Source organism: Podarcis liolepis (genome assembly GCF_965112155.1).
Source record: "Podarcis liolepis genome assembly, chromosome: 8".
NCBI lineage: Eukaryota > Metazoa > Chordata > Lepidosauria > Squamata > Lacertidae > Podarcis > Podarcis liolepis.
In genome coordinates, this window is record NC_139560.1 from 40,065,865 (window position 1) to 40,093,021 (window position 27,157).

The window sequence follows — 27,157 nt, forward strand, 5'->3', positions numbered from 1 at the left end:
ACTTCATGTTGAGCTAGGTACTCAAAAAAGTTTGCTCTACTTTTTGTTGTTGTTGTTGTTGAAAGTAGGGAGTAAGGGGAATGCAAATGTAATAAAGCCTGTAGCACAACTGTCAAGTACTTGGCTCATATCCCAGAAGAGTTTAAACCAGCATCTCTTCTAATGGGAAAGTGCAACACTTGCTGGCCTAATTAATACTGATTTTCATATTAAGTGAGAGCAATACATCTGTCTAAGGGAGACAAGGACTTAAAAATAAATTATTTCAAATTAAAAGTACTCAACAAATGCCAAGGTTTGGCATTATATATATTTGGTTTGCTGCTTTGCAGACTATTCCTCTCTCTGCGTACCTTAAAAGGACCTTGTAAGTATGATACTAGATGCAAAGTAATTCAGCTTCTCAAGCTTCTTGATGATGGAACTGAAAGAGACTGGAGATGACCTGCTCTGAACAATGTTTATTTTGTGGCCCCACTCCCTTAATTTATGGGCCCTGGCTCCGGTTGGACAGCACAAGGAATATTCAAAATGTTGACACAATGCTCAATAGTAACTTTTGAAAAATATCTGCTCAGGAATGCAAGCCTGTCGACAGACACTGCAGATACCTGTTTTTCTTAACATGCAGCGCTAGGGAAAGCTTCAGAAGAGAATTGCTTCATGTCCCATTCCCTGCCCGTCCTGTCCCCCAAACCATTTGGTGTGAAATTTTCCTTTATAGAAGTCCCATTATTGTGTTCAGTTAAGCAGAGGAGTATCAGCATTAGTAATTGTTGATTGTTGCTTAAATGGCTATTGCCAAGGGGAGCCATTGGGGATAGAGAGGGAGAGCGAGCAAGAGCTAAATGAGGGGAGGAAGGAGAATGAAAATGAGAAATTGGAAAGCACATTTGGAGAGAGAATGCCAGAGGCAGAAACAGGGGAGTGAATTTAGGATAAAATGATGCCTCTTCCTTGTGCAATAAATGGACATGATGCAGAAAGACTGGCTTGGTTCTAATCATTGCCTTGAGTCCAGCCATTTGTGTGCTAAGAATTACTTATGCACACAGTATATCCAGGCTCAGGGCCTTATCATGCCTAAATGACACTGACTAGATGCTACAGCACTGAATCCCTAGAGACAATATTAAATTAAGACTGAAATGACTAAGTTTCTGAAAAAAAATGGTTCATCACTTAAGGATAAATTACAATTTTCAAACTAAGTGTAATGGGCGAACATATCTTAACACTTCCAGTAGAAACTAGTAGTCTTCATTTCTTGCCATAATGTTGTGATAAAGCTGAATTTATTTTCCGATCACCAGATGCCATGGTATAGTAAAGTTGGGCAAATGATGCTTTTAAATTCAGCTCCTGTTGCAAGGCATTAGCCAAATAGCCATTTCTACTTCTATAATCCCAGACACGATATATTGTGAAGTATTGTTGTGCGTACATTAGCTTTTTTAACAACTCCCTTTAAAATTATTTGTTATCATTCATTTACTACTTGGCATTTAGGGCTCTACATTTAAAACAAATTGGACTATCATAAACCCTATCTTATTATGTTTCATTAAATGTAAAGCACAGATGGCACGTGAAGATAAACATCAGATAAGAATAATTGCATTTTTACACTCAATACTTTAAAAAAACAATTTGGCTACCAGTTTGTCACTTCTCAATGGTGTTTATATGATACAAAAATGAGGGGGGGAAGTCACTTAAAAAGTGATTGTGTGTACTGATCAAGGTGATTCATTCATTCATATTGCAAATGTGGGAACATTTAGGGTTATGATTCCTAGAGTCATTTGCGAAATTGCCCTAAATTTACAATATGGTTTCATGCAAGCTGTGGTATCATTAACAAACCTCACCAAATATTTGGAAGCAGATTAAATAAAATTGAATAATGAACCCAACACATAATCTATTCAACAATAAAGCAGTTAGGGCTGGTTCCAGGTTTGAAGGGACTCTTTTGGCATAATGCCCTCTGGTGGGTCTCTCCCATATGAGTGCTGACTTCACCCACTGTGTACAGTCGAGCACCAGGGTAACTTGGGGCCACCATCCCTTGGTCACAATTCACACCTTCTACAATGCACAAGAACACCCCTGGAGCACCTCCAATGTAATGGAGGTCTCAACCATTTAAATGTCTCACAATTTCTCAGCAATGCTACATTGTGACTGGCTTGGGACATTGTAGGAAAGTTAAATGGTGGCTCCAAGCTGTCCTCATGCTCACTAGAATGCCTGCAATGAAGGGATGCAGCTCAGGGGCAAAGCAAATGTTTTACATGTAGAAAGTTCCAGGTTAATCCCTGGCACCTCCAGGTAGAACTGACCATGCCCTCTATCTAAACCTCAAAGAGCAACTGCCAGTCAGCATGAACAGAACTGAACTAGGTGTACTAATGTTCTAACTTAGTATAAGGCAGCTTCCTATACTCCTGAAACAAGGGGGTGTGGAGGAAGCATCAGTAGCCAGTCATGCTCTGTGTGGGTAGATGGCAAAGCACCAGACACTGTCAAAGGTGGCCTGGTGCTGACATTGGCCATATGAGGTGCTGTAGCTCAGGCCTCCTTGAAAATCAGGCCCTCAGAGTTGGAAACTATACTCTACTCTAAGGTGTATATGGTGTCTGTGGAATGACTTTGATTGTTCTGTGTTAAAAGAAAGGTTCCTGACAAAGCTACCCCTCTTATTCCACATGATTCTTACAAGATCCCATGGCAAAATCTTAGCCCACATTAAATCCTTTCCCCAAATTATTTCTATCATTTTGAAACTGTTCACACAGACCATTTTTCTCCACCAACTTGACTTCCATGGGATATTTTGCTAGCAGTAGTCAATGACAAGGTTGTGTTTGGTGAATACAGCCATCCCTCCTTCCCCTCAGTACAATGAAGTTGCATTTTTATTCTTCATACCTTGAGAATTTTGTACATAATCTCATATACAGAAAATGTTCTTTCGGCTCGTGTCCAGTCCCACGTAGTAACCTTGGGTGAAAATAAACAAAATTTAATTGAACTGTTTTTTCATCCAGTTATATCGGTTGGAAAGTAATGTCAAACTATGGTGTACAGCAGGGGTGGGAAACCTTAGGCCTGAGGGCCAAATGTGGCCCTCTAGTCTGGTATATATGGTCCTTGGGACTCTCCTTAAGCCACACCCCTCCTCACTTGCACCCTTTTTCTGCAGGCTATGCCCTCAAATCCTTCTTGAGTGTTTTTGTCTGGTTGGAATGTGTCCTTGAGCTCTGATAATGACTCCCACTCACCTCTGTGGAGGTTAGAAAGGGTTAAATCAGAGGCATAGCTGGAGGGGGGGCAATGTCCCCAGGTGCATTTTTCTAGGGGGTGCTGTTCATGCTGCCCTGCCAACCCTGCACCACTTCACCAGGCTGGAATCGAATCTGAATGATTCAACAAGCATAACCTGAAAGCTCTGCAAAACCAATCTCTGTGGGCAAGCTCCTTACAAAAGCAGTTTCAGTGTGATATATTCTCTTTATTGGACACATGCCAAATAGGACACAGCATATTTACATGGCACGGATGCCACACGGAGGAGGACCTCTAACAATGATCTCAGAAGGCAGCCGAGTTCGTTCACATGGGAGTAGACAGTCCTTCAGATATCCAGGTGTCAAACTATAAAGGGTTTCAAAGATCATCACTAGAATATTGGATTGAACCTGGACACAAAATGGAAGCCTGTGTAGCTAAGGGATTCATACACTCCTTATATGTGGCCTGTATGAAGAGCCTGACCTCAGCCTTCTGCACCGACTGAAGTGTCTTTTTTTGTTTTAGCATCCTGTTTAAGAGCTTAATCAAACTTTGGGCCTAAAGAGTTATATTTCTATGCACTGAAAAGTTTTCCCTTTCTTCTTCCTTATCAGATCTGCTCCACCATAGGGAAAGAATCAGGCAGTCCTCTGTAGTGTGGTCTAAAGATGGCTCCCTCGGCCTAAAGCAAGATGAGTGCCCACCCCATAGGCACGTTTGACTGAACTTAACCGTCCAGGGGTCCTTTACCTTTTCCTCATGTAGAATGTATTGCAGTAATCTAAGGGAAAGAAGCAGGGTATCTCCCCAACCTCATTCTTTTGTTACATGGTCAGAAACAAAATTGTACACTAGAAGAAAATTCTATCAAGAATTTCCCCCCTCATACTTATTAGATATTTCCTCATGATTATGGCATCAACAGAGAAGGTAGTTTCTGAAAACATGCTGTGTAAAGATCCGAGAGTTTCTAAGTTTACAGAGAAATCTCAGTACTGGGAATGAACAAAATTAGTTGTATGGTCATTTCTTTTCATAGCAATTTTGTCTTAATAAATCAAATTTTCCCATCACTATTGTTGCTTTTCCTTACAACAGAGCTGAATGAAATGCCTAGGAGTAACATAAAACCTTTATATCAATTTCATAAAAACCATTTAATGGGCAGCCAATAAATGGTACTAATACTTACTGGAGGTGCTATAAATTTATAAAGTGAAGAACCTCTCAACGCTAGAAACTTTGGTGTATACATTCTGTCCTGAAGAGAATCTTGTTCCCGTTCTTCTGTCCAGCCTGTGTAGACTATCTGGCAGAAAATACAAATAGTTTTGACAAATTCTACACACATACGATGAACATTTGTTATGAAAATATGCAACATTCAACAGCCTGTTTCTAGAAGTCCCACGAAATTTCTGCTGACACAATCCACGTCTTGAATTGTGCATACGTGTCACTCAAGATTTATTCACACAGAAAGTCATTCAACAATATACATGGCATGCACAACTCATCCCATACATAATTTCAAGCTTTCAATTGTGCAAACAGCCCACTGTTAATTAAAATTCCTAATGAAATGCTTCTTTTTGGTTTTCTTTGCAACTGTGTGAAATAAAAAGGAGAAGATGGAAATAAATTTTCACTGCATTGCATAAAAGAATATAATCGCATTTCCCCACATTAGATTATTATGTGAAAATGATGTTGCAACAAATATACTTAACACTGCATTCAAGCATGTTTGCAAACTTTATGTGACAGTTTTGTTACAGGAAACTCTATTATATTATACTGAGAGAGATGTACCAGCTGTCCAAACATCATTCATAACATTGCCAAAACATGGTATCATATGATGGTCATAATCACTTGTGAGGATACTCATCTTCTAGTGGACCATGAACCTGAGTCTTAGGGTTGAGCAAAAAAAAAAAATTTTGACCCAAGTGCCTGTTTTTAACCTCTTTTAGAAGCAAAAGAAAAGCATAACTCGGACAATGTTACTGTCTCTTTAAACTGCATTCACTGTAAAATGAATTACTTGACAGTAGACTACATGGAGAATATAGCATGTTTTTGTTTTTAGTGCCCCTGATTAAAACTGTAATTGAATCACTAGGCCTAAGCAATTGTATTTTTATGCATCGAAAGATTTTCCCTTCTCTAGTTTCTACTTAGTTCAAAACTAGCAGCATGGAAGAGTTGCTGTGATTTATTGAAAAAACATCTCATCTACTAACTACTTGTGACTTTGAATGTAGCTTTTTACTGGAAATTGGGGGGGGGAATCAAGCTGTGGATAAAATGAAGAAGAATTGGAAGCACACTTCCTTTGCATCAAAGAGTCGCTGCTTTTGAATCTGGGAGAAGAGGCCATCTTTCAAGGCAAAAAGCACCTAATTGTCACAGGACCACGAGAAATGGCTCAGTAGACTAGATCCAGCTACCAGGCTTGTCACCTTTGTGCCAATATTATAGGAGTTACCGACCCTAGAAGGATGTAGGGCCAACTAAAATGGTCTATACCCTTGATGACTTTTAGACACAACTGATTTCTACAATGCCTTTGTGGAGTTTGCTACTGCCACTGCTAGCTATCCAACTGATAGATAAGGAAGAAAATTTACATGATGGCTCCTACATTTGCAGGTCCAATATCTTGAGATTCTGATCTGCTAATTCCCATAAATAAAGTTAATCAAGTATGTGTGAGAACTGGGGATATTTAATTTATAAGCAAGGGATTTTGTTCATTTAACAGATTTTCTCTCTGAAAACCTTGGTAATATTTCATAATGTCTGATGTCATTTATCAACCCAGATAAAGCCATTTGTTCTATATAGATGCATTGATATTTCACACTGGATTTTTTTCCAGTATTAAAGCAGTCCCGGAAATTTAAAGCAATTGCTCTTTGATATATTGTTCCCTTGTCTCTCTACATCATGTGAATGAATTAGATTGATTTCACTGACGGGCCTTTCTTTTATTAAAGATTTATTAACATAAAAAGGATATTTTTGATTCAGACCGTACAGCACCTGTCAAACTGTTAATTCAAAAGAATACAAGATATCAGAAGCAATATTCAAGACCATCTCTTGCTGCATTGCAAGACATGAAATTGATCAGGGAAAGGGGGAGACCCTATAACTTTGTTTCAGCAGAACTGTAAGTAATTTATATTACTGATTTGCTCACCTACCTAAAAGAAATCTTACCAAAAAGGGGGGGGGGGAGAAGCATAGTTGGATAAACACCTCATAGGTCACCAAATAAGTAGTCCCTGCATGCAAAAACCTATGTTGTGGGGATCAGAGAGCAGGAAAGTAGATGCAACTCCTTGCCCATATTTTCAAACCTTCCCATGTTCACACAAATTTTTCCGCTGCTTTAGCCCAATATATATCCCCCCGTGCCATTTGTTTTTTTCAGCTCTACCATTCTGAACCACCCGAAATGGCTTTTTGCTTTAAAAACCTTCCCCATGCTTCTCATTTACTCTTACAAAATGCCACCAAAGCCTGTGTCAAAAACCCATCTTATCAGATTTTACAACCCATATGTCCAGGGGTGAGAAATCTTTATCAGCCAAGGGCCATATTAACTGGTTAGAAAGCTGCTAGGGGGGTGCATTCCAGTAGATGGTGTGGGCTGACCCTCATCTAAGCACTTGCTCTCAACATATACACTATAACAGGTGACACAACACACACACTCATGCACACGCACATACACACGCACACACACACGACACTATATTCCGTGCTTTTTCCATTAAAAAATGTTTAGGGGTACTCTCATTTTCCTACTTAAATTGAAAGACTGCCCCTCAATGAGGCCAAACTTAGATTCACAAAATGTTTAGGGGTGTGCGTACCCCTGCATCCCCCCAGAAAAAAAGCACTGGCTATATTCCATGGAAATGGGAATATATTTAACTCTCACACTCTGTTTCCTCCATATCCAAAGTTTTGAAAGAAAGAAAGAAAGAAAGAAAGAAAGAAAGAAAGAAAGAAAGGCTCTCTAATTTTCTTAATCGGCCCTAATGCATATAACATCAATGACAGCTGACCTTCAAGTCTGGCTTTCAAAACTTCCATTTCAAAATGCAATTTCAGACCCTTTTTATTTGCCTGGGTCTTTCAAATCATCATCATCATCATAGCCCGCCCATCTGACTGAGTTGCCCCAGCCGCTCTGGGCAGCTTCCAGCATATATAGAAACATAATAAAACATTAAACCTTAAAAAGCTTTCCTATACAGGGCTGCCTTCAGATGTCTCATAAAAGATATACTGATCTCCTTGACATCTGATTGAAGGGCATTCCACAGGGTGGATGCCACTCTGCCTGGTTTCCTGTAACCTCACTTCTCGCAGTGAGGGAACCACCAGAAGGCCCTTGATACTGGATCTCAGTGTCCGGGCTGAATGATGGGGGTGGAGACGCTCCTTCAGGTATACAGGGCCAAGGCCATTTAGGGCTTTAAAGATCAGCACCAAGACTTTGAATAGTGTTCATAAAAGTAAGTTAGTTGCTTTGTGTTACCATATAGTTTTATTTGTGATCTGCACTGTTAAATTCCAGATTGTTAATTTTATATATTGTTAGTTTGGAAACATTAGCGCAACTGAAAATTTAACTGGCCTGGGGGTCAGCTTGGCTGACCTGCATTGTGAGGCATCCCTTCATCCAGATACAACCCTGTTCAATGTCAGCCATCAGTCAGGAGACTGACTCAGAGACATCCCCAGTGCCTAAGCCAAAGCCTACCAGCATCTGTGATCAATAAAGTTGTGGCTGTTTTCAGTTCCAGAACATTGTTGTGCCTGTTTATTCTTATGTTTCACTACCCCTTCCTGGCTCCTGGGGGCTCGCTGTACATGGCCCTGCAGCTGCAACATATACGTGTTAGTGTCTATAGTTGTTGATGCATGTCTAGTTTTATACAATCCAACATATCTATACAGTAAGAAATCATCAATGTGTCTTGTTTACTTGCCATGCAACTCACCTGCCCACTGGCATAGAAACATTATTCTGTAATCCCATTAGGCTGTCAAATTTATCACTAAAAGGAGCCTACTGTCCTTTTTTTCAAAGGAATGCTATGGTTTGCTCAAGGATCTAGGGACATTCATTGACAGTCTCCACAGAGCTGTTCTCCACAAATTCTTTGATATGAGTTTCCTACACTTTGTGACCAAGAATTTACCATGCATCAGAGAGTCTTGGGTACTGCTTCACATTCCCCCTGAAAATCCACAGCAGACTGTTTGCTACTATAAAAATCATAGCTGTGAAAGACAAATTGAGCTGGGACTGCAAAGAAGTCCAGAAGTCTTAGTGGGCTTGGATTAATTTAATAGTGTTGAGGCAGCAGGGATAAAGTATGCTTTGGGTAAGTCTTTTGGATATTGAATTTCCAGTGGAACTAACTTACAGGCATAACACTAATGTCTGGATAACTAAATGACCTACTCCCACCCCCTAAGAGCTTGCTTCTCGTTTATATTCAGGCACTACAGGGTGGCTAAGAATTGAGAGAGACCAATTTATTGCAAGATAATTCTACTTATCCCCTTTCCTTGGCAGTAAGTCATTTTGTTGTTGCTATTTAGTCTCTCTGGACCACTCTTCAATCTTGATTTCCTACTATACTGCCTGCATTCTGACTTCTGAAGCTGCTCCACTGTGACTTATCATGGTTTATGGCTCAAGATAGCTACTTGCAGCTCAGTTTTCAGCCAAAGATACAGTATTGCTCTTACATGATCCATCTCCAGCCCCAGTACCATTGTGTACTGGTCTTTCTTCCCAGTATTTACAGTCAATCCACCTTTTTTTGTTTCTATCACATGCTTGGATTTTGAATGCGCTTCTATAAAATTAATCACAAATTACAAACTGATCCACTTAATCACACTCCAAATAGTTTACTACACAGCAGTCAGGTTTGTCTAAAAGAAAGTTATAGGAACACAAACATCAGAAATAATCAAACTTGATAATATGTAGACATAAGATTAAATTGCTAGCAGTATTATACCATTATAGAAAGGGCCATTAATCTTCTACAAGAGAAATCAATGCCTATAATTGAAAGAGGATAGAATAATCAAGGTATATAATTCCAATTTCAAGTCTTGAAGTGATTGTGTGTGATGGCTATAGTGTAGGTGCAAACAGCACAGATAGAGATAATGGAACCTATAAACAGTGTTAAGAGGTAACTAAAGTAATTGACAGATATAACAATCTATTACAGCAATTGTATATAAGAGGACATGTGAAATGGATTCATAACGTATGTAAAATCAGCTGAATTTCAATGTAAAGCTGAAACCGAAAAGAATGTATTGTAGTTCTTGAGATCTCCAGATTATATCTCATTTCATTACTTCATCAAAGCTAGATTAGTAATGAAGAATTTTTCATGGTTGGCAGATTCCAAAAACATATTATCTGATGCGACTCATTTAAAGTAACTTAGCAAGCAGAACTTCCAGAAATGAAGTTTATTGTTGCCCAGAAGAAGCATCAACACTGAAATAAATTTCCCAAATAAGAAAGTGGCAGATTAACTTTGTGGGTTTTATGCTATATGGGGCTCTGCTCCTTTACATCTGTGTGTATGCTGTAGGTATATGCATTACAATGTACAAGCATTTTCTTATTTATTTCATTCCTTCTAATAACCACCATGGGAAGATTGACTTGTCTAAAGCAACCCAGCTATAAGACTAGCTGAGCTCCTGAACTGGTTTTATTAAATCAAGCTTTGGTCATAAGATTTTGCTTTCTTTATGCTATAAAGAACAATAGGCCTCACTTGTTATAAAATAAACTCAAACACTTTGCAAAAATAAAAATGCATAAAAGGAAATAAAACCAATTACATAGATTAAAACTATACAGGAAGGCCAGGGAAGTACGTACTGGAAGCGGTGTCACTCTGCATGTCAAAAGAGAGTAGAAACATTCATGGGGATAAGGCTATCAATAACTGCTAGTGTCAGGGACTGGCAGGATGGGGAAGAGTGATGGAAGCTGCCTGCCCAAGAGCCCCCCAGGGAAGGCACAGAAGACTACTTAGATCTTGGTTCCTGTTAGTGAGAAACTGGCCACACCTCAGAGGAGGGGACAACCTGAGAGGTACTAAAAGCAGGAAGCTTGAGGGATCACAAAGAGGCAGGTGGTTCGGAACATTTCAGTTTGTGGCTCAGTAGTACTGGAAAGATAGCTGACAAAATGCCCACTAAAGCAGAGAGGAACTCCCAGTTTGGCCTATCCTGTCTTCTATAATTTTGTTCAGCCAACCCACAAGCAACATATACTGATTTCCCAACAACTAAAAAAAAAAAAAAAGTTTGATGAATTCTAAGCACCTTCCCTGGCAGCTGAACATGGGGTAGTATTTTCCTTCCTGCAAAGCGCACAATGGATCCTTCTCAGAAATGCATTTCATGATTCCAGAAGGTTGATGTGAAAGATAGATGAGGCTGCCATACACAGGCTGTAAAATTTAGTATTTAAGGGTTGAAGATAAATGGGAGGGCAGCTGTAGATTTGGAACAGAAGCTGTTGCTAGATCATTTGCAGCTTAAAATATATGTTCTCATTTATCTATGTGGCCTAGCCCCTCTTTACAGCAGCACTGAATAAACTGTTTGTGTGCATATACAGCAGTATGACTTTCAGATTCTTTAAACTTCACACAAAAATCTAACATTCATTTCAAAATAGAATAAGAGTCCTAGTGACCTGATTAAGTTAAAGTGCTTACACTGCAAACTGATTTTCCATCTGTTGATGGCTATGAGATAAGGAAATGGCTCCCAAACAGGTGGACATGAAGCTCGATGACCAACAGGCAATTAGATAAATCCATGGAGCAAAACTATCAATGACAAATTAAATCATATGGCTATATGTCACCTCAAATATCAGAGGCAGTATTATTCTCAGTAGGAGTTGCTAGGAACATCCTTTATATTCTCATTATGGGTTTCCCAGAAGCGTCTTGTGTGGCCTTTGGTCTGATCCAGGAAGGCATATTTCATTTTTGGCTTATTTTCAGACAAATCTGCACAGAATTGCAGCTGAACTTCTTATTATCTTAATTTCATTGTGCTATTGTGCTGTAACAACCTCCTATGTCTGAGCTTACGTACAAATCCATTGAAATAAGTGTGACTTCACCTACATATGCACCTTTAGTACATAAGTTCTAATTATTCCAAGCTGCTACTGGTAAAATTTGGGGGGAAATCCATATGAAATACAGCATTTTCATATTTGAAATGAGTTTTTCAAATCAATATGCTCAAGAGTGAGGCAATGTAGAACTGTAGGGCTGTGAAGCAAGAGATATCTAATTTAATTTAGTAAGCAAAGCTTAAATTGTAAAAGAAGAGATGCAACCATAATTGCCATTTTGGAAGTGGAGGCAAGACAGATATAGCTTTTCCTAGTATAGATACAGACAACTGTTCAAAAGGGGTGGCCCTCCAGATGCTGTTGGACTACAACTCTCGTGGTCTCTGACCATTGGATATGAATTGGGAGTCCTGAAAAAAATGGGAGGGATGCAGGTGATCCACCTCTTTTGAAACATACAGAAACCCTACCAGTCAGTAAAGTTGGCAAGCCCACATAGATATGCTCTGTCTGAAGATCAAAACTGGCCCTCTAATCCCAGATACCTCTTGACTGGTTGTGGTTACTGGGAAACACTCTTTCTGCCTGCTCAAACACCCTTCTCCGTATTTTGCACCCCCATCCACTTTGCTTCAAGCTTGTCCACCAAACTGAAATTGACAAAAACTTCCCTACACTACAGAATTAAGGAAGAGAATTCTCTTTTTTGCCCCCCCCCCCCTTTTTGCATTCTGTCTCTTATGCAGCATCCTTAACTACCTGCATATTTTATGCACTAAAGACATAGCGGAATTTGTATTCTGCACTTCATCTGAGCTGCTTTTTATCCTCACGACTGCCTTCTGGGATAAGTCAGGATGAGAGATCATGACTTGCAACTCAAGGCCAAACTGTGAGCTTGAAGGCTAATTACACTTAAGAACACAGCTCAAAACAGATTTCAAAGAGTCTATCAAATCCTCAGGTGGATTAAATGATTTATATGAGATTGCTGTAAAAACCTACTGAACAATGGGCACAGTCCATATGAAGATAAGCATGTTTATACCCTATTGCACACTACGAAAGAGTGAACTGTATGCTTAAACAGAATGCATGGTATTTTGAATTTCTCAATGTTAGCTATGGGACACATGTTCTTCTAAGATTTTCAGACAATATTTCAAAGACAGGGAAGGAGATACATTTTTCAGGAATCATACAATGGGCATACACATTGCCATTTCCATTGCCCTAGAAATTTCCAAAATCTTAGTCGCAAATGTATCTATGCTGCTCTGCAATGTGAGGAAGGGAGTTTGGGGCAGAGGGAGGTAAGATTTGCCAGGATGGAAATTCAAAAACATGTCTATCTATCTAAGCCCGAGGGCAGAAATTATCTTAAAGGCTTTTGAGAGAGTCAAACACTTGGCAGTACTTTATTCATTCATCTTTTATCATTATTTAATTTATATTTCCTAATTTTATTCCTAAGTATACAGTCCTAACATCTGAGGCATATCGAGAGCTTTGGACAAAGCTCACATGAGCAGCTAGTTTGACTAGTACAACTTCTATAAGCTAGATGAAGCTATAGATGGATGTACACCATGTTTCATGAACTGATCAATAACAAAGACTTTAAATTGCATTGATTTAAGGCTCTGATAGTTTCTCTTTCCCCGAGCTCCCATAATAAACAGCATGACTGTTATGTTAGGCTATATATTTGGAGGTATGGGGCACTAGGTTGAATGTATTCACTATTACCTGACAGATCTTCAATACTCTAATATAATGAGAAAGTAAACTAATGCCAGATCCCCTGTAAATTATAATATGAAAGTTAACATTATTTCCATTCACTAGTTGATGCTGAAAGCTTTACCATACTGCAATAAAATAAGTATAAAAATCAAATGCCTTCCTGAATTTCAGCTCTTGATGTTAAGATAAAAACAACAGGAGCGGGAAAACTAGGAGACAAGTATTGTATGCTTTTCAAAAAAGGGTTTCAAAGAAGTCTATTTCCATGGCAGTTTTATCCTGGCATCACCACCCCTACGGTTATTGCCTATGTGCCGAAACTTTTCACATTAAAGGAATACAGAAGAGCATGGCATGCAATTTCATAGATAAATGTCCTATCAATGGTCCAAGATGATCAGTAAGGGTGTGAGTCTGAAATATCTTAGATTTCTTTGTTCTTGCATAGAAGAATAATATCCTATGACAACAAACCTGGCATAACAAGATAACAATATTTGAATCGGGGATGGGGGGGGGGAGTGTTGAGTGAGTAAAGCCCAAAATGCTTTTACAGGTATTATCACCTTCAAGCATAAATATAGTTATACTTAGGTTGTTGGAAGATTCTGCTTATGGAGATGAACAGCAGAACTGACAAGATATCAGTGCCAGATCAACAGAATGTCATCTTAGAAATTTGCAGCGAACATCCTATGCATACATGATACATCTTTTTGGAATTTGTTTGAACTACTTTGCTGCGGGTGAATCTAAAGAGTGAATATCAAATGGATACTGTCAAAATACTGTCTTCTTGGGTGAGTGTGCAGCTAGAACATCTAACACTCCACAAAATACTTTAGGGATAAAGATACCATGGCATGTTAAGAAATATTGTTTGACCAGAAATAGAGCAGACAATAATAAAACATTTTTTCATGATTTCTATAAACTAAATTTTAACATCCTTCTGTAAAACTTAAGTGTTATGCATAGCTGTGCTTAAAATGTCTACATCATCAGTTCCAATTAATTTATGGAGTTTATACAGTTTCCTAAGGAATAACATTCATCTAGGCTTACTCAATGTTTTCACATTCTAAACACAAGAATTATTAGTTCTGTGACCATGAATAGAATTGTACTGGGAATGCCTAAACTGTGCCTACTAAAATTATTTTGAATCAATTCAGCCGGGCTAATTTTCAAGTGGTTTTTGTCCCTTCATCCTTACAGTGGATGTATATGAGACCCAACTCTAAATAAAATCATGGTCAAGGAAATGCAAAGCTGCTAATATGCACCCACTGTAGCAGATGAAAGCTGCTCACATCTCAAGGATATTTCAATGAGATCTAGACGCAAGTGCATGGCTCACAATAGCACGACTTTGCTATGTATCACTATCACATGGAAGTGGATATTGACAGAACTGCTAGGTTACACTCTAAAATTTCAAACAGCAGCAGCAACAAAACCATGCTTTTCTCTCTGGATTTCCACCAATCCCTATTGAGTTTCCTTCAGATTCGGGAAGCTGGCTAATGTACCATTCCTTCTACCTGGCATTTCCAGCAGCTCTCTTAATTTACCTTAACCGTCTTTGCATGAATACAGCATGCATTGCATGCCAATGTACACAACAAGCATTCAAGCTGACCATCTGTAGGAAAGCCCACTTGCCAAATGCTCAGCTAACCAAATGGCTACCAGGACCCTGCACTGTTCCTGCAGACAGAGAATCATGCACTGTGTTTTTTAAAAAAAAAACCAGGAAAGGGAATTGCTACACACATTCGGCCTAAAAGCTTCTCAAACACTTGCCACGTAACTTGGGACACAGTGCAGAAGGACACCAAGAAAGGCATACATTCTCAAAACATGAGAAGCCTAAAGAATCCCAGACTGAAGAAATAAGGCTTCTCAGAAGAATCTAAAGCAGTAATGAGAATGAATTACATTGCATCTCTTTTACCTCTTTTTCTTTTAAAACTCTCTTTGGGGAATTCTCTTCCTTTAAATAAAACCAAGTAAACATGTAATAACAAAGGCATTCTCAGCTCAAATCAATGCAAAAATAATCAAACATTAGTTGCGAAAATAATCAATGCTTAGTTGCACAGACAGCTGACAGGGCAATATGAGGGAATTATCGCAGCGTAATTGACACCCTGGTGTGCACTTCTGCTTAATTTAACAGCAAGAACCCAGCTCCCCTATGCGTTTTTATACACACTTAGCAATAGTTGTTTCAACCTAGTGCCTTCCTCGTCGTGATGAGCCTGATCAAAAATCTGTTTGGTGACAACAGATGGTGACGGGGCAAGTATATTCTAAGACATAAAAAAATTCCATTGAAGTCTGTCAAGAGATGCTGAGTTAAAAATTTTTGAGAAACAACTATGGAGAATTGAAGCAATTATCTCTATATAGAGTCAAATATCTCAAAGCAGTGTGTGAATGTACACACAGACAGAGAGACACCCACACACGTGGCCATACATTTCCCTTCTTCTTTAGGTATTAGAAACATATATGGAGACAATTGTTTCAATAAGTAACTGATCCCACTAAATGCCTAAAACCCTAACATTAATATTTTATTTCAGCGCTCATTTTTAATTTTACCGCTCTGCAAAGAGTTATAATATGAATAATGTCTACTTGGAGCTTATTATTTCACAGTGAAAATATTTGTATGTAGTCAGCTTCAACACAGATGTCTATCAGTCAGATAAATACTGTCTTATCATCTTGTCCCTGATAGCTTTGCTCCTCTTTACAAATGGATCCTCAAAACACACACAAGGGGGACAATAAATGTGGTCTGCTGAAGTGACAAGGGCCGAGTTAGGAATGGTAACCCCAAGTGCCTGCATTTTAATACCTTACTTGACATCCCCCAAATATGTACTGCTCACCTTTAACCCTTGCTCTTTGGTCTTGTTTGTGCACTCAGTGGATTCCATGCATATGCAGGCCATAGTATGGAACGCTCTAGAAAGCTCAGACCAGGACTCAAGGCAGCTACTGCTCAGATTTGGAGCCATCCTGGGTATGCGCTAAGGGCTGGGACAAATATCTTCCATCATTGTCCTTTGATCACCAGGAGAAAAAAAGAGGAAGCCCACATGCCAGGAAAGATCAGTGGGATACACTGAAATGACTTGTAACTGCACAGATGACCAGTCAAACAAGACTTCTAAGACAATCGCAACCTCATTTTTCATATATGGGATACGTGAATGCTGGTTTATTTGAAGATGAGTGCAAGAATTCTCACAAGGAAAATCTGTGCAGAGGTGTATTGTTAAAAGTAGCATCTGCTCTTGTTCAAAGTCTATTATAATGCTTAGTGAAAGCAGAGACTTTGAAGTCTATGAATAATGTTAGAATTTCTGCTCTACAAAGATGTAGGATTGATATGTCTCTACAAAATGCAGTGGAGGGATCGCCAAGAATGAGGTGGCCTTCAGGCAAGCCGCTTTCCCCAGCTACAGCATTACATCTGCAATATGAAGACTAACCTGCCTTAAAGTTCTGTTGCAAAAATTACTGAGACAACACATGTGAAGCACATTAAACAAATTGCACACACACAGTTATAATTTCCAGTGGAGAAGGCTGGCTCAACACCTGGTAGCTGAGGGAGATGACTGCCTCTAGACCTTTAGTAAATCTCTGTCCTAATTGTTCAAAAGAACGAGCCCAAGAAAGCACATACACCCCACCCACTGCCCATAGGGGTTGGGTGGAATTATTGCTAATGCCAGGTGACTATCTTATGGGGGAGCAAATTTACCCTATCTTGCTCAGAGGAGGGTTTTTGGCCTTCTTGCGTGAGGAGGAGGTGTGGGGAGGGAATCATGTCATTGGTGAGGGTGGCTGCTCTTCTTTATATGGCTCATCTCATCTTCCTCATCCTGTGCTTTTGCAATGACCCACCCACCCTTTAAGCTGGGTATGATTACCCAGACACCTCGGGGGGGGGTGGTGGTTAGTGGGAATTTAAGAGTACCTTTCATTGTCCTTGGAGTACACCTCTTGCCTACTCTCTACCATTTGATTTGCGCCATATGTGGATAATTTGGCTTCCAACTGCCTGTCATTTTGTCACAACGTGGCATTTAGGGTACGCACCCATGAGGCACCTGTGGGTAAATAGCTTCTGACCTACTGCTTCGCATTCCATTCAGTTCCAGGGAAGCTCCTCCTCTGATGCCCTCTTGCATCTCTGCCTCCCAAAGGCTTGCACAGCTGCTTGTTGCGGCAGCCCTGGCTATAAGCTCCCCAGGCAGAAAGAGCCTCTGGGCCTGGCCTGGGATGCTTCCCATGCTCCTATGGGGCAGTGTGAGGAGGCACCTCTCTTTGGGGTGGGGTGGGGCAGCTCAGAGACCAGGGATGGCAGCAGTGGCTGCCTCCTGGAGGACTGCCAAGGAGAGGGGAGAGAAGAGGAGAGGAGAGGAGGCTGAGGGAAGACTCCACAAGGGAGGGTGTTTGAAAAAGGGTGAGAGGCAGCCAGCTCTGCAGGCAAGGGGTAACATAACTGGGCTCCCAAGCCCCACAGGGCTGCCACAGAAAGGATGCAGTTGGTCAAGGGAGCCGTGGACTCAGAAACCTCTGCATTATGAGATTAACAGAAGTCATCTTCTGAAAGTAAAAGGATACCAGACTGAAAGCTCACTACGTAAAAGCAAAAATCCAGCATGCCTGACCAGCTTGAGTGTTGTTTGTATCTGGTTCAGAAAATAACAACTAACAGGAAGGGGACGGTCAAAACAAAAAGGATCTGGAAACCTGGAGGAGATTAAATTGTGCATCTGTTTATTTTTAAGAAAATGTTTACATTAACTTTCCGAATTCACCACCACTTATTACTGTTCCCATCTCTCCCAGGTACTGACATTTTCTGTCACTGATAAACAGCTGCTCGGCAGTGATGAATTCCAAGAAAATGAAGCACACCTGCGTTTCTCTGTCCTAACTTGGCAGACCAAATATAGAAGCCCTTATATGTCACCTTGACATTTTCTAATTGCAGTGCTCTTGGAGCCTCCTTTCATGGAAAGAAATGGAAATTTCCCTCCCCCTCTATCATTTCCCTCTAGTGCTGTAATGCTTTCAGATGGTGAGCTCCTTCTGCCTCAGGACAGTGTCTGGAGATCTATTACCAAGCTTGAAAATTCATGCTATAGAATGAATCACAAGGTGTTTATAATAATAACTGAGGAGGTGTTTGAGGGGCTAAAAGAAGACTCATATATAACTTAATGAAATAAAACATGTGAATAAACAAGCTAAGTTGAAAGAAATCCAGACAGAACAAGTGAGACAATAGCTTTTTATGGAGACAACAACTTGAAACAGCAATTCTTTCAGAATTGGGTTATCAGGAGTTTCAGGGTTAGACTGAATTCTGATTATTATTATTTTGCTGTTATTTTGGGTATAAATCCAAATTATATGCAATGTAACTATATGCAACACTTAGACAATAATTAAAATTCATGACCCTACACTCTTCCACACAAAAAGAGAAGCTACCAGCTATTTTCACCCATGCAAACAGCTCATGGAAGAAACTGTCAGGAAATCTTGCCTCAATCAGGAGAAACTGGCCACTCTCCAGGCACCCGGCTTGATCTCCTGTTGACCTCCCTGTCTGCATTCCCAAGCAGGATACAGGCTAGGTCACGATCGGTGACCCTCCTCAAACGTGAGAAGAACATACCACTCTTCCCTGCCCCCAGGTAGGGGAAAGAGATAGACAGAAATGTATTTACATGCCTTTATTTCTGTCTTTGCAGCGTTACAGAGAAACACGTCTGCTCTCTTCAAACTCCAACAGCAGAGAGACAAACTCCACCTCCTGTACTTCCTGTACAGCTCACATTACACTCTGAGCTAAATCCGGTGCTCAGCACTCTGAATAGACTGTCCCTCTGTTCCCACGGAACAGTCCCAACATTCCCATTATGTTTTGCATTCAAGCTACCAGCTGCTCGCGGCCGCATTGCTTCTATATCGTAACAGAAACAACCTTACATGCTGAATCCAGTACTATGCAGGGGGGCCACTAGGGGGCGCATCAAAAGATGGCTGACAATCACACCTCTTCGACCCACACGAGGTAATTTGGAGGCTATGATGGGGGTAATTAGCCTCCTTACCCCCCCCAGGATGGTGGGGGGGACTACCCTTGCCTGCTGTGCCCTACACCACCCCTGAATTTGTGGGGGTGGGGGCACTAGGCATAAAGCCCTCCTGTGGGATTCCGGCACTCCTGGACGCACTTAAGGACTTAAGCTGTGGATTTAAGACTGTGTGGAGATAAACTTTCGAACCAAAGCATGTTTTAAGAAGAGCGTGGAATGTACGAGAGCTCTGGAATGACGCAGTTAAAATTGCCGTCGCCATATTGGGAAGTTCTGTCGGAGGTTTTGAGTCTGGGAGGAGAAATAGAGAAATAGAGCTGCTTTTATACTGTGGGTGAAACTCCTCAGAGGGACTCAAGAGCGACAGTTTTGCGAGATAATGATGGAAAGAGCGATGTTATCTATGAAGGTGATGATATATGAAAACCATCTCAATTTGAGGATTGGAAGAATGGGAAAATTCACACAGGATTAATATTGGTGTTTATCGGCTTAAGGAGACTATCAGAAGAGATCATAAAGAAAAAGGAGAAAATATATGAACAAGATGTGATGTGGAAACAGTAAGATAAGATTGGATAGAATTATGAACTCTGTTTGGACTGATTTGGTCTGATTTGGACATTAATGCAGTAGTAAGAAGATGATCAGAATCCCCCTTCGGATCTTGAAATATGGGGCCCCCCCCAACAAAATTTAAAATTCGGCTTTGTAATTCGGAACTTATGTGATGTGATTTAATTTGATTTGATTGGCCAGTTAAGAAAAAATATTTATAAAAAATAAAAAGAATCCAGTACTATGCAATGTCTAGATCACAACAATCTGCTTAAATTTTATGAATGACATATTTTTTTATGTATTAGAGGCATTCTGCAGTACCTTTTTTGTTCCTCTGGTTCACTCTGGTCTAATTAGGATTTTGATTTGACAATGAGAATTTCTTAAAAGAAACCAGGAACTTGAAGGCCATGTGCAATTTTCTGTGGCTTTCTTTCCATCAATTTATTTGTGTCTTTTCCTCTACCTACCTTACCAATGCATACACATTTTCTATGTCTGCAAAAGAGCAATCTTGAAGCAATGGTATGTAAGAGTGCATCAAGATGCTTTTTGTATAGTGTTTTATTAAGGCATTTATGTATTTATGCAGCCATATTTAGAATCAACTTAACTTTTCTTTTTTGAGGTGTTTTATCAGTTTGCATAATTAAAACACAATACACACAAAACTTGAAACTATCATGCATGCGATCAAGTTTCCCTTTATTGCAGTGTACAACTTGGAAATGCCACGAAATAATTTAGGACTCCAAAATCCAATGTGAAATTCAGAAGCATCTCTGAATGTTGTGTTGTCTATAGTCCTTCTGGCTGTTAATTTTGTGAAATGGGACACACTATTGAAAGAGTCAGCCTGGTGCCTAAAGATATATAATGATGGCACCAGATCAACCCCCCTGGGGAGAGCATTCCACAAACTGGGAGCCATTGCAGAAAAGGCCCATTCTCTTCCAGACCTCTAGTGGAGGGGAACACATGAAGAAGGGCTTCAGATGATGATTGAAGGCTTATTTCGCCAGAGACAGAACAATTGGATATTAAGGTTTCAAAATATATTTTTTCTTCTCTTACCTGCTGGTTTACGGGGAAATTCCTGTTGATTTTTTTAATCTATAAAAGTGAATACAGAAATTGATTAATAAATAAGCACATTCAACTATGAAAATCAGGCACATTACACATCCATTGGCACTGTGATAGATTTACTATGTGAAATGATTCAAAGCCTACCAAAAGATGCTGACAGAGTTGGTTTTGTGCAGATTTTTATGGATTCAATATTTCTAAATGTAGTGCATTTCTGAATGTGACAATGGGTGGAATTCAACACTGTGCCATTACAAGTGTTCCATCTGTGCAAGCACATCAGCTTGCCAATGGAATGAGCCCAGCTTCCCCTGCACACTGTTCTAAAGGTCTTCCCCAATTATGGGGGTACATGGGAGGAGCAGGGGGGAGAAGTCCCATTGTGCAAGTGCATTGCGCAGGGCTTCTATAACTATGGTTCATTAAGTGAACTGTACCCAGTGTATGCCTAAGTGTTCTGCAAACCACTGTTTTCCTTTCATTTACTTATACTCTATACATTTAATTTTGTTGCACATTAGGGCTGGTGTTCTTGTAAACCTGAAAACATTTCAGAGCTTGAACTGCTAACATTTACTAACAGAATAAAATATATGTTTGTATTCAAGAGAAAAGTGAACCAGAATTACAGATGAAGCCTTAAACACAAAGTGGATTATCTATAACAGGGGTCGGCAACGTGCGGCCCATGGGCCAGATGCGTCCCACAAAGACCGTTCTACTGGTCCACGAGCCGCCCCTGAACCGAACTGCTTGCTCGGTGAGTCCCCTGAATGCTGCACTTAACTGGCGCAGCATGGTGCGGGGACTCGCCAAGTGGTGCATGCCCAGATACCAGAAATCAAATCTGCGCATGTCCAGATGCCGAAAATCGCTTCAGCGCAGGTGCGATTTTCTGCATCTGGGCATGCGCAGAAGCAATTTCCGGCACTGCGGATATGCACAGAAGCAATTTCCAGTGCTGTGCTGTGCTGTGCCAGTCCGACCCATGGATGATCTCCATGGGAGTGATCCAGCCCATGGCCAGTAAACCTTGCCGACCCCTGATCTATAATCAGGTTTCATATGTATCTATTCTATAATGAATCAAGTTATACATTTGGATAGCAACATTGCACAGGTAGTAGTAGATCATCATTATTAACCAAGCTCATATGAGTTCCAAGAAATAAGGATAACATTCAGTAGATTTATTTGGACGAGGCTTTACATACAATTTCTAGAGCTAACTCTAACCTAAATCAATTGATTTTGTGTCTCAGCGGAAAGTGAACAAAATGTAAGTAAGGCAAGCTTTACAGGAAGGATACTTCAAACACTTTTGGTATAGTATACAAGGCTCTGAAATAAAAGGGTAGCACATATAAACATGCCTGTGACATAGGTACTTCTTTATGACAGCATACAAAAATAGGTTGTTTTTCATACCTACATGTGTTCTACCTACATGGAGCCAAAGCACCACAACTCTAGATTGTTAAATAATGTCAGGAACTCACAAAATGCGAAACATGGCATATTTAACAACATAACGTAAAGAGCCATTAAAAGCTAGAGGCTCTATCCCAATGTAATCCAACTCAGAGTAGATCCATTGAAACTAATGGACTCAGGTCCATTCATTACAATGTGTCTGATCTGAGTGGAATTTAGCTGGTTACAACCACAAATCTTTGCCATTGGTTGTCTGGGCTGATTCCTGATGGCATTTCGGTCTCAGGTCTGGATAGTCATGTACAAAATGCACAATGTCATTTGACTTTGAAAGATGGATATGGCTTCCTTTCCAAATACGTGAAAGTGGAAATTAAGAAGATGTCAGGTTCCAACTTATGTTACCTGCATGGAACATGTGTGAACCTTTTATTACACCTGATATAATCAAAATATATTTTGTTGCCTGTACGCAAGCAGTATCTCATGATGGTATTTCATGAGGTTTTTCACAAGAGATCAGAAAGCCTCCTATGTGCAGCAAAACCCATATGCGTTAGCCTAATACTTTTATTTAAGGCAACATAAACAGAGGTTTTGATGTGTTAGTCTGCCTGGATTAATGGACTAGTACAGAGAAGATGGCTCACAACATTCTACCAATCTGAAAACTACTTGGTCAGCTAACGGCATGCAAATTATTTCATCCTCACAGCTTTTTGGAGGCCTCTGCCACCGTGTGGCCTCAGTTACCCAGTCAAACCAACAAGCTACTCCTGGAGATCAAGGCTTTGCATGTTGGAGATAAAAACTTTCTGCACGTTTGGAGAAAGCGAATATGGGAAAGCTTTTTGCAGCAATATCCAGAAGTGACAAAGACTCTGTGACATTCTTCCAGAGGTGTGCCAAGAGTGATAGCAGCACCATCAGCTGTAAACAAAGGGATGAACTGGAATGAAACGCCCTCTCTCTCTAGGCATCTCTCACTTGTCAGTAAAATGAACACACATTTAACAAGATACAGCTTGACCCAAGACTGTCAAGAATGACATAAACTCAAATGATTTTCACTTTGTTGTTTTTTTTAAAAATAAGAAATATTTTGATGGAGGCACGATGAATACTGAGGAAATGTAGAGATAATAGTGTGCAAATCTAACACATTTTAACTATATTATAGCCAGTATAATTTCCTCTGGGAGCATTCAGTCAGGAGCATCTACACATAGAAACTTCTAGTTCTGGGAACTATAATATCATGTTTACTACCTAAAATTTACCTTTGTTTGAGATGAGATGCAGACATAAAATTGTAAAATCTCAACTGACAAGCCACTTTTCGAAACCATATTATCATTTGATAAGTCACCTAAGGAACACTATTTTGCATAAGCAGCATGCTACGGAAGCAAACTTTAAAGTACTAAACATGTGACTCTGTAATGATCAAGAATAGTTTCCAGTGATGTTTTTATTTGGATTTCCCATTCTCATTGTAAATATAGGTGCAATGTTGCCCTCATAATGCTGCTTTTCACTTGCAAAGGAGCTACCATTCTGACAAAAAGTTTTACTGAACATGCCCTAAAGCAATATGGATCATATCTCTTTGACATATGGTAAATAATTTTTACAGTAATTTGTCTGACTATTCATAGATGGCATTCAGTTTGGAAATTCCAGGGCTACTATAAAGGAAAAAGATTTCTGGCTCTGCAGAAAAAGGTAACAAAATTTCATTGATTTATTAGATAGGCCCTGTACATTCATTTCCACCGTCCAGTACCAATTCCTCTTCCTGTGCAATTATCTGCAATGTACTTTAACTATGCGATCCCGAACATGACGAAGCACAAGTTAAGTCCCGCTGAGTGTAGTATGGCTTACTCTTGAGTGAGTGGGTATAGGATTGCTGCTTAAAGCAATCATTATCAAAACAGCCTACAATGTGCAGGTATTTTTCTTCAAGAAAACATAATGCTAACTGAGTGCATATAGGCACAAATATAATTTTTGGTTAAAAAAACAACAACTAGACAGTAACCATAAAGCAGAGTAATGATTCTGCTACCTTGTGATATATGTCAAGTGAGATGGTGGATATTTTCCAGCATAGCAGTGCCAGTCCATGATGTTGTGTCACTGCAATGACCTACGTCAGCCTGCAGCACTGGCAAAGTGCCAGAGAACTGCCACAGGTCGTGACATTGCAATGGCGCTAAGGGCATTTTGTCTCCTCTAATCCCCCCCCCCCAATTCAGCAACTCAGAAGCTATGCTAGTTAGCTTCTCCATTCAGGTAGTAGATTCATCACATATTACAAATTATACAAACCAAGTATTTTTGTATTCTAGTAACCATTATTCATGGGTTGAAGTAAGGAAATAACATATGTTTTATTATACTGTTACATGTGCACGTCTATGATATATTTTGTAAAAACTCAACCAGATGGGGTTTTCTTTTTTTGAAAAATGCAATAAAATTATTAAAAAGGGGAGATGGACATAAAAAGAGGTTCATGATAGCTCAGTTACTTCATGTGGTATGGAAATATTATTATTTACCTATTAGATTTCTATTCTCTTTCTTACATTAATAACTCAAGGAAATTTACCCAGGGTGCCCAGGCAATCTCCTATCCAGACACTGACAAAGCACATGGTGCAGCATAATGTTCCTTCAGCCCCTGGGACCAAGGTTAACTGACTTCTTATAACAAACAGTATTAATGCTACACAAAGAACCATTCTTCAATTTCATGTTAGTTTTCTTCTCTTGCAAAAGAGGTCCAGTTATTCTGAACATCCGCAGACCACTTTAAATTTTCTCTTAAATTATGGTGGGTGCAGCTGTCTGTCTGTCCCCTTCTCCATTAAGAATGTCTCCTGGAGTCTGCCTGAGCTTCTTGATCTGACAAGCCCCATGAGAGAAGATGCTTCATGATGTCTTCCCCTGAGGTGTAACTGAGGTGCAGAAAGCTGGCTACTAAGCACCCAAAACTGGTCCACTCACTAGTTTTGTTTTTAAGGGACTCTCTAAAAAACACCACCACCACTTTTCCACACTGAAGTAAAAGGACTTTACTTTAAAATCCAACAACATTTATGCAAAACAACTATGGTTATTCCTACCTAAGTGTAGTACCTTACATTTGTTAGTTTTGGCCCAGTTCTCCAATCTGGTATGGACATGTTGAATTCTGATTTTATCTTCTGATGTACAAGCTACCTATCCCAGGTATTAGCTTGTATTACAGTTCAGTGACCCACCTGGTATTGTTGCTGATTAACAGTCTACCGAGAGGGAAAGTTTGGGACAGTTCAAAGCTTCAGATGGCTACAGTGGCTGCCCTGAAGTTCTGAGCCCTGCTGAGGTTTGTGTGTGGCAACTGTAATAAGCAGGTGCAACAAATAATGGTGCCAATATAGGGCAAGGTATGTTGGCCTAACTATCAGCTCCTATAGGACCGGTAGAGTTCTTACAACATCTGTGATTAGAAGTATCAGTCATCTAATGAGGACAATCAAAATGCTGCCAAGATGGCTGGAGTGCACATCTCTAAGGTATCTGACTTCTTGGTATTTGTGTACAGCACTGAGGATCTGCTTTGATGCTGGAGAGCCCTGTAAATAAGAAGCAAAGGAGAAGGGTACCTCTCCTGTTGGAGTTGTTAGTATACCTGCTATCATGCCTGGAATTCCACATTAAGGGCATCTGCCCTGTCATTTGGGGCTGAGTTGCAACATGGGTTTTATTGTGCCAGAATGAAGGTATAAAGTGAAACCAAAGCACCTTTCCAGTTTTATTATCCTATTAGAAAGACCTTAGGCACCAGCAGGATTAAGTCAATAGCATTATTATGGTTGTTTCACATCAGCAACCTCCTCCATTCAAGATTACTCTCTGGTTAATAACCAGTAGTGAACATGTCACCATATTATTTGTTCTTCAAGTACATTTGAAAACTTTTAGTACTCACAAAAGAGGGGGAAAAATAACAACAGGATGGCAGAAGTTAAGTATTTCACAAAAGGAAGAAGCATCAAGAAGCAAAAAAAGGTATGATAAAAAACTATTGTATTGGTGGCTTTACTGTATTCACAAAGATATAGCAAAAGCTTTTAAAGAACACATTTCAGGCCCTATCATGGTGATAAAAACAACAGCAGCTTATTTCTTCTTTAAAATTCCCAAAGATGGGATATCTTCACTTTTCAGAAAACTACACAAACAGCTACTGCTTGTGTTCTGTAATAGATTAAATGAGGGAGTAAAATGAGCAAATCTCCTGTAATTCCTTTTTAATTAAACAGACTAATGCCAATATATGCATGTGGGGTGTGTGTGTGAAAATGTGTCTCTTAAAATCTTGAAATAAAACAAATGATGATTTTAACTACAGTGGTACCTCGGGTTACATATGCTTCAGGTTTTCCTACGCTTCAGGTTACAGACTCCCGTAACCCAGAAATAATACCTCGGGTTAAGAACTTTGCTTTAGAATGAGAACAGAAAGCGTGCAGCAGCGGTGCAGCAGCAGCAGGAGGCCCCATTAGCTAAAGTGGTACCTCAGGTTAAGAGCAGTTTCAGGTTAAGAACAGACCTCCAGAACTAATTAAGTTCTTGACCCGAGGTACCACTGTACAATTTTTTGACAATCTTTTGCTTTCTGTTTCCAGCGGCTGCCATTAAAATGACCCTGAAAATATCATGCTACTAT

At 39.8% G+C, this 27,157-nt stretch overlaps 1 protein-coding gene across 5 annotated transcripts in view; it reads right to left on the minus strand.

Moving 5' to 3' along the window:
• SNTG1 (syntrophin gamma 1) overlaps positions 1 to 27,157 on the minus strand; it is a 219,570-nt gene that overhangs the window by 35,543 nt on the left and 156,870 nt on the right. For all 5 annotated transcript variants that reach the window (XM_083517930.1, XM_083517928.1, XM_083517929.1 and 2 more), the window contains 3 exons: positions 20,986 to 21,024; positions 4,490 to 4,606; positions 2,935 to 3,006 (listed from right to left, as the gene is read on the minus strand). In XM_083517930.1, the coding sequence (XP_083374056.1) occupies positions 2,935 to 3,006; positions 4,490 to 4,606; positions 20,986 to 21,024 (228 nt within the window). The remainder of the gene's footprint in view (positions 1 to 2,934; positions 3,007 to 4,489; positions 4,607 to 20,985; positions 21,025 to 27,157) is intronic.